This window comes from Phyllopteryx taeniolatus, chromosome 1 (genome assembly GCF_024500385.1).
Source record: "Phyllopteryx taeniolatus isolate TA_2022b chromosome 1, UOR_Ptae_1.2, whole genome shotgun sequence".
Lineage (NCBI taxonomy): Eukaryota > Metazoa > Chordata > Actinopteri > Syngnathiformes > Syngnathidae > Phyllopteryx > Phyllopteryx taeniolatus.
The window spans coordinates 16886078-16894798 of NC_084502.1; the positions used below are offsets into that span (position 1 = coordinate 16886078).

Consider the following 8721-nt stretch of genomic DNA (forward strand, 5'->3'; position numbering starts at 1 on the left):
CAACAAAAATCCAGTGGAACCTGTGCATGAAGTGGATAAATCGAGTGGCTGTCATAAAATGGTTGTGCAAAGAATATCTCAAGACTGCCTGGTCGCGTAGTAGCCACTTCTAAGGGACAGACTGGGAACCAAACCTCCATCATTGGGTTTGTGAAAGGGATTTTCTCACAGGTGCAGACCCTTTCCAAAAAATAGAATATCATGAAAAAGTTTGTTTATTTCCATAATTCCGTAAGTGAAACTTTCAGAGATTATAGATTCAGGGCCCACAATTTAAAAATTTCAAGTATTTATTTGTTTATTTTTACATAATTTGTGCTTCTAGCTCATAAAACCCACAAAATCAGGAATAAAAAAAAATAGAATACTGTGACGAAATCACCATTTACTTCTCAGTTTTTGTAGACAAAGAAAGAAAGAAATTAGGGTCACATTAAATCAATCAAAATATGGTACTTTCAAAACGGTATGTTAATCTTCAATACTTGGTTGGGAATCCCTTTGCTTTAAATCACTGCCTCGATGCACCGTGGAATTGAGGCAATCCGCCTGTGGCATTCATTGCCTGGGAGTTATGGAAGCCCAGATTTCCTCGATGCTTGTTGTCGGTTCTTCTTTGTTTTGGGGTCTGGTGCCCCTCATTTTCCTCTTGATAATACCTCATAGATTCTCAATGGGGTTTAGATCCGGCGAGTTGGCTGGCTAGTCAAGCACTGTAATGGCATGGGCATCAAACCAGGTTTTGGTGCTTCTGGCGGTATGGACAGGGGCCAGGTTCTGCTGAAAGATGAAATCTGCATCTCCATATAGACCCTCAGCAGAAGGAATCATGAAGTCCTCTAAAACATTCTGCTAGACTGTTGTGGTGACCTTGGATTTAAGAAAGCAGAGTTTACCAACACCTGCATTGGACATTGCACCCCAAATCTGACTGTGGATATTTCACACTGGACCTCAAGCAGCTTGGGTTCTGTTCTTCACCCATCTTCCTCCAAACCTTTGGACCTTGATTCCCGAATAAAAGGCACACTTTACTTTCATCGGAAAAGAGGACTTTGGACCACTGGCCAAAAGTCCAGTCCTTCTACTCCTTGGCCCAGTTGAGACGCTCCCTATGTTGGCTCAGGCTCAGAATTGGCTTGACCCAAGGAACCCGACAGTTGTAGCCCATCTCCCAGATGCGTCTGAATCGAGTGATTTTTGAAGCTGTGACTCCCGCCTCATTCCACTCTTTCTGGATATCTGCTAGATTCTTGAATCTTTTCTGTTTGATAATCCTATGAATCCCACTGTCATCTCTTTTGCTGGTGTATCTTCTCCTGCCACATTTTGTCCTTCCACTAGACTTTCTATTGATATGCTTGGAGACTGCACGCTGTGAACAGCCAGGCTCCTTAGCTATGAACGTTTGTGGCTTACCCTTCCTATGGAGGGTATCAATGATGGTCTTCTGGTCAGTTGTCAAGTCTGCAGTCTTCCCTATATTGAACCCAACTGAGGCAATTGAACCAAACTGAAGCAATTTAATGACACCTGGGGAAACCTGTGCAGGGGCTTTGAGTTTAGTAGATTATTATTGTGTGACACTCAGTTAAAAACATTTATGCCCTGCAAAATTTGGGTCGATTTCTTGACAGTGTTCTAATTTTTTGAATTCCTGACTTTGTGGGTTTTATGAACTGTAAACCCAAATTATGTAAAAATAAACCAATAAATACTTGAAATTGTTTAAATTGTGGGCCCTGAATCTATAATCTATGAAAGTTTAACTTTTTGGATGGAATTTTCCATGATATACATTTTTGAGGGATTGGGTCTGTATGTAGAAAATGGTGGTTGGGTTGTCTTTGAGTAATTTAGCTAAATATAATAGATAGCCTCCATGGTGAAATGGTCTACAGCATAAAGATTTGAGGATGCCAAGTTGCCAACACTCACCTAATTAGCTCTGGCAGCTAGTCCATGATCCACAGTCATCACAATGGTTTTTCCTCTCAAATAAAATCTACTGTGGCTAGCAGACTTGGCATTCATTCATTCATTCATTTTCCGTACCGCTTATCCTCACTAGGGTCGCGGGCGTGCTGGAGCCTATCACAGCTATCTTCGGGCGAGAGGCAGGGTACACCCAGAGCTGGTTGCCAGCCAATTGCAGGCAGACTTGGCATATAGTAGTAGATAAAGCAGAGCAGGGCAGTAGCCAGGGCACAGGCTGCATGGGTTCAATTCCAGCTCGTCTTCCTTTCTTTAATTTTTCTTTTGTTATTTATATTGCGACTGCTTTCTAGTAATGCACCAGACTTGCAGTCATGTCTGTGTTTTCTTCAAATATTGTAGCAGTTTAATGTAAGACTTTGTGTGGTGTGTAGTCATGCTGTCTATTCCAGTGAGTCAGAACACAAGGCAGTGAGGCCAAATTGCGTGTAGCATCATTATTCTGATTTTTTTCCGTAAGGCAAACTAGTCTGGGTCCCTTTTAAAGATATGATTAAACTTATTGGAGGTTTTAGTTGGTCTCAGTTCACATTGATGACATCTCCTTCCCCCCTAAACTCATTTTCCAGATACTGCAAAATGTACCGTATTTCTTCAGTTTAAAGGCTTTCACTCTAGTACACTGTGCTTCAAATAATCACCAACTAATAAACTCCGTATTTCTCAGAAAAACAAAAAAACAGAAACATGGTAACATTCTTTACTTCAGATAGAAAAGATAGAGCTGTTAATGTTTATGATTCATGAAATCACCAAGTTTTGCCCACCTTTGAAAGCAGTGATAATCCAGTCAGCTGCGATGTGGACTAATGGTGTGGGGTTGTGTAGCAGGCCTCGTGTCTTGTTGAACATACACTGTGTACTCATCACAATGAGCTAAACAGTTGGCCAGTGTCAAGTTTATTTTTGGTGTTGGAAAGAATCTGTCTACGTCTTTGACCATGGCCTGAAACTGTCACTATGCGGATGCACACACTCGCTCGTGTACTTTTGCATTGCGAATGAAAGCGCTTTAAAAACACAGCCCAACTCACATGCACCAATATGAACATGGCAATGTAATATGATGTGCAATAGATGCATTTATGGGTGGTCATTCTAGTAGGAGTACTTATTTAATTTACAGTAAAAATGAAAAAGAAATAAACAAGTTGAAGGCAAATATTTGAACCATTTTCGTAAGCTTTCTGATCTCGCATCTTGAATGGTGTGTACTGAAATATTACCTGCATGTTTTTTCTTTGTATAGTCCCAGTGGCTCAGTGCTCTCCAGTTTGGAGCAGGTGAAGAACTACCTTCTAACAGATGGAACATGCAAGTGTGGTCTGGAATGCCCACTCATTCTCCACAAGGTACTTTACTGCAACATCTAATTTGACTTTAAAGTCCCTGCAAAGTGAAAATAAATGTAAATTTGACACACCGCACAGAAGTGTTGTTAACAACCCTGCCAAATTTGAATGAATGAAACATTCAACCAAGTATATAAACTGTGGCTTCAAAGTTGTGAAAAATCAAGCTGCTGTTTGTGCTCTCAGATGCTGTTGGCGTGTCTGCTGAATGCGCTCAAACCACGCCCAGCTCAACAGTCAATCAAATACCACACTTCTTTCTTATGCCTACACATACCTACAGGTTTCAGCCACAACAATATATCCTCATAAAGCCTCCAGTAGCTGGAATATATCCTACTGGGTCGTTGCGAGGCTGTCCACGCCATCATAAGAGGTGCAAGTTACCAGCTAGCTTGCGAGCTAACCGGGGCTCCTTTCGGCCAACGGACAAACAGCGAGATTGTCCTCTACGTTACCTCCCTGCATGGTGTTATGTCGATGTTTGCGTCTATATAACAGAGACACTTCAGGGAAAGTCAACCGTTTCGTAAACATGGCGCCGCACGTTATTTAGCCTGTGGCTCACTCATGCTACGAGACAGACATTTGAGCACATACTTCCTGCTAGTTATATACCCACAATGCTTTGCGTTCCAACATCAGAATCATCTTTATTTGCCAGGTATGTCCAAAAAAAACACACAAGGAATTTGTCTCCGGTAGTTGGAGCCGCTCTAGTACGACAACAGACAATCAATTGACAGAGAACACTTTTGAGACATAAAGACATTGACAAAAAAAACAGTCACTGAGCAATAAAGGGTTTGCTAGTTATCTGTTAATGCCGGTACATTTATTTATTTTATTTTTTTGACAATTGTGCAAAAAGATGCAGTCCTCTTGCACTTAGAGCAGTTCGAATGACTAATATTGCAATAGTCCGGTGCAATGACCATTGTGCAAAGGGCGCTGAGACTTCAAGGAGTGTATGCGGTTTAAAGTGACGAGTAGTGCGATAATCTGGGACAATGTTGATTGTGCAAATGTTGCAGATACTCCTCAATCAGTGTCAAATGAAGCAGATGCTACTCTGGCATGAGTGGCCAGTATTGGTCAACAACAGATATGCAAATAGTGCAGCGTGGCGAGACAACTACAGTGAGTGCACAAGTAATATATAATTGGCCCCACAGAAATGTGACAACGAACTCAAGTCAAAAAAATTGCCAGCATGTTGTAAAGGAATTGTAGGTTAGGTGCTATTACGGTACGTAATATAAACATATTACTGTAGCCTGAAAAACTAAATACATAACACTTAGAAATTCAAATAACGACACAGAGCTGTTTTGTAAATTGTAGCTGCATTTTCGGTAGGGCTGTGCAAGAACCTCACAATTCAATTGGCTTTAGAGTCTTTAGCTTGCAATTAGATTCAAAATTGATCTAAATGCTGCAATATCGATTCAGTAAGAAGTAATATTTTTAATGCCATGGAAACATATTTCACCTCACTTTTCGTAAGCAATAAAACATTTGAAAATAAAAAATTTCCCATAACTGTTTGTGCACATGGGGTACAAGTAAAATAAAAACATTACAGTTGTATATGAACACTGTGCATGCAAGCTTGCTGTTGTTGTGATGTTTATTTCCTCTTGGAAATAAAAACCTGCTGACCAAAAAACCGGTCGCTCTTTCTGCCGACTTCTAGGACTCCAAAACTGCTGTCTTAACTCTTTGTACGACTTAGGGAAGGCGACTTCTGACGTGTTTTCGTGATGTTATTGTGTATTGTGGTTCGAGTGCCTTGTGCCCATTTCCTGCGTTTCGGATTTACAGCGAATCCAAAATTACCCCAAAAGTTCAGATTTAAAAGTAGAAGTCGCTTCACGTTGCTTCTGCTTGATTTAGTCGCCATTTTGTTGTTGTTTGGTCGATTGCAGCTTCCGTCCATACAGCGCGAATCACATGCAAAGTGCCCCCCACTGGCCAGGAGGTAAATCGATTCAGAGGATTTGCAAAGTCGACAGTGAATTGTGGGAGGAAGAATTGCAATGCATTGATGAAGCGATATATTTACCCAGCCCTAATTTTCGGAGGGGAAAGCATTGAAAATTCCACAGTGCTTATCCTCACTAGGGTCGCGGGCGTGCTTGGGTCGCGGGCATGCTGGAGCCTGTGCCAGCTGATTCTGGGCGAGAGGCAGGGTACACCAGTTGCCAGCCAAACGCAGGGCACACACAAACAAACGACCATTCGCTCTCACATTCACACCTGCGGACAATTTAGAGTCTTAAATCAACCTACCATGCAAGTTTTCGGAACGTGGGAGGAAACCGGAGTAACCGGAGAAAACCCACAATGTGCTAACCAGACGCCCACTGTGCCGCAGCATAGAAAATAGAAATAGAAAAATAGAAAATGTGAAATGGACCGAGTGTTATTAAGTAACTCGCAATTGTGCTGGATAACCACTGATGGGAATAAGAGTGCTCAAGTTTTTATATAGTGCAGGAGGGGCGACTCATGCTTGATGCCCATATCCGTCACTGGGTTCCATTTTAGCTCCGCCCCAAAAATCAGGAAAACTGAAATGATGAAAACCAGTGTCAAGCTATATCTCCACGATTGAGCACTACAAGGTTCTGATTCTTTGCACGTATTTTCAGCAACTTCAAATATTTATGTTTTTGGAAACAAGTGTCTATATTCACATTACAGGGTCTTAAAATCATAATCACTCAAATGCATCCTACTTATAAAAGCGAAATGTGCCTTTATCCCGTGTGTGGTGTCCTAACCACCCAAATAATTTTTTTGATAATTTTTTAGTGCTTGAATGAAAGAAGTTACAAACATACACAGAGGAATGCAACCCATTTTGCATTGTTGCTAAATTCACCCCTGTTGTCCCACATCTGTCATGGAAGGCCAATAATTGATTTTCCTCCTTTGCCTACTCGCCGCAATTGAGTAAGGAAAGTGTTTTAATTGCCAACCATTATTGACCATTTTCACATAGTGGATTTCACAAAATTGAAGTAGGAATGCACGAATCACACTTTTGTTCCAGACTGAGTATGAGTACATGAACTTAAATTTTCATACTCGCCAATACCAAGTACCGATACTTGATAATGCCGTTATGGCTTACAATTGCAATGAAAATGTTTTCTTTTAATATACTATTGTTCAAAAACACAATTCTAAAACTTTCCTTGGAAAACATGGCATACGTTTCACTCAAATATGACACTTTTTAGGGTAACAACTTGTCATTGTTGAAATTTTAACATCCAACTGCATGTTTTCCTAACAGTCTTGCAACACACTTTAAGAAAGTGAGGGGCAAGTTCTTTTATATGAAGAGAATCTTGCCAGGCCACCCGCGCTGCAACTCAGAACTTTTGGGATTCACTGATACCAAGATGCCGTAAATATGTACTTGTCAGTATCGATGAATCCTAAACTTGAACACAAAAACATCAAGCACCGCAGATGAGTAATAATACTCTCATAACAAAATGTTTGAATTTATCCAGAAGTCACCAATCTTATTCCTCAGGTGTTTAACTTTGACCCGGGGGCAGTGGTCAAGCAGAGGACAACGGAAGATGTGAAATCAGATGATGATGTCACCAAACTCTGTATTCACAAGCGGAAACTTCTGGCTGTGGCTACACTGCACAAAAGCATGGAAAGTCACCCGCCCCTCACACTAATAAGTCCTGTTGGAGGTACGTCTTCGATTGAAGTATAGAATGTTTTGTGCTGAGAGACAAAACACAACCAGCTTCTTGGAGGTCCTCTCAGTAATTGAAACAGAGTTAAATCATTCGTTATCAACTAGTGTTTGTCAGTGATTTTTGTCTTTGTGTCAATATGTCAGCATCAAATCAAATTAAATGTGCTTTGTTTGACCTCAAGGTACGCCGTCTGTGGTTGTGTCGCATTCTGCAACTCATCGAGCAATAAGGACAAAACCCCACGATGTCCTGCCAAATGCTGCTGGTCCAGAATGCAAGAATGCTTACAAGATGGTGATGGCAGCTGGCCACCAACAGCAGATGTACCCTCCTCAGGAAATCGGTGGAGGGCAGCATTCAGAGCTCTGCGCTGGATACTCCAGGTCACAAAGGTTGCCCAGCAGTGATCCAGGCCCCAAATCCCCCTACCGGGTTGGGTATGGGGGCATGTTGAGCCCACCCATCTCTAGCACTAAGTTTTGTGGAGATGGCTCACAGTCACCCTGTACAGACACCCTGGCCAGCCCAGAGGGCTTTCAAAGAACGAATCCTTGTACATTTCCAGTTGCTGGCAGTCCCAACTCAGCTTCCATCCATGGAATCTCCAGAACGCCTCTTTCTCCACCTAGCATGATGCTCCATGTATCCCCTGTGAGCCAAGCGGCCTGTGCCATGACAGTAAGGACTAGCACACCCCTCTCACCCACAGCCACTGCCAAAAGCCCCGTCATGAACAATATGCCACGAGGAAACTTCCCCTATGGTATGGACATACACAGTATAGCCTACCACCATAAAGCACAGCCTCCTGTGCATCCTGTCCCACCACCTCCTTCTGTGCCACCCTCCTGTGTCCTGCAAAAAAGGCATTTGACATCTGAAAAAGACCCCTTAGGCATTCTGGACCCTATCCCCAGCAAGCCTATTAGTCAGCCCCCAGCCAACACCCCAAACTTCCAGCCTAACATCCACACTCAGGTATCAATGATGAATGTAAACATCCCCCCTCCTGCCATTGTCCCCTTGCCAAGTAACTTACCTTTGCCCACGGTAAAGCCTGGGCCTGTAGGCCATGGTGGCCAAGTTCAAAGGACTCAACAGAGCGGTCCGGCTTCCTCCATGTCGCCATCCCCTGTCACCTCCCCTGTTCACATGGCAGGATCCTCCCTTGGACGAGTGGAAGCTTCACCCCATCGCTCACGCTCTTCTTCAACCTCTTCTGACCACGGGAACTTTGCGATGCCGTCAGGGCATCAGGGCCCATGTGGCACCATGAAGATACCCCCTCGATCCCCCAGATCGGCCATCGGCTCTCCCAGGCCATCTATGCCCTCCAGCCCCTCCACCACCAACAAAAATGACTCGATCCACCAGTACAGAGATCCTCAGCTGCTTTCGTCAGTTGGCACCCTTCAGCACAACAACTCCATGTACTCGCCCACCTCATTGTCCTCCTCCTCTTCCTCTTTGCCTATGCCTAGTGCTTCCCAAAAGGGCCAGGCAGGACTGTTGAGAATGCCTCTAAACCAGATTCTCAACCAACAGAATGCTGCCTCCTTCCCAGCCAGCAGTCTCTTGTCAGCAGCAGCCAAAGCACAGCTAGCACATCAAAACAAACACAGCACTACTGGTGTGACTGCTGC

General features: G+C 43.2%; 1 protein-coding gene across 6 annotated transcripts in view; it reads left to right on the forward strand.

The window, feature by feature from the left end:
* LOC133479224 (methyl-CpG-binding domain protein 5-like) overlaps window positions 1-8721 on the forward strand; it is a 36785-nt gene that overhangs the window by 3117 nt on the left and 24947 nt on the right. For 5 of the 6 annotated variants that reach the window (XR_009788880.1, XR_009788885.1, XM_061775881.1 and 2 more), the window contains exons 3-5: window positions 3245-3347; window positions 6898-7069; window positions 7260-8721. The exon at window positions 7260-8721 is cut by the window's right edge and continues 872 nt beyond it. Coding sequence is in view for 4 of the 6 variants with exons in the window: in XM_061775881.1 (XP_061631865.1) it covers window positions 3245-3347; window positions 6898-7069; window positions 7260-8721 (1737 nt within the window). In the remaining 2 variants the exon portion in view is untranslated. Of the gene's footprint in view, window positions 1-3244; window positions 3348-6651; window positions 6780-6897; window positions 7070-7259 lie in introns of those variants that run through there. The other variant, XM_061775915.1, reaches the window with a different exon arrangement.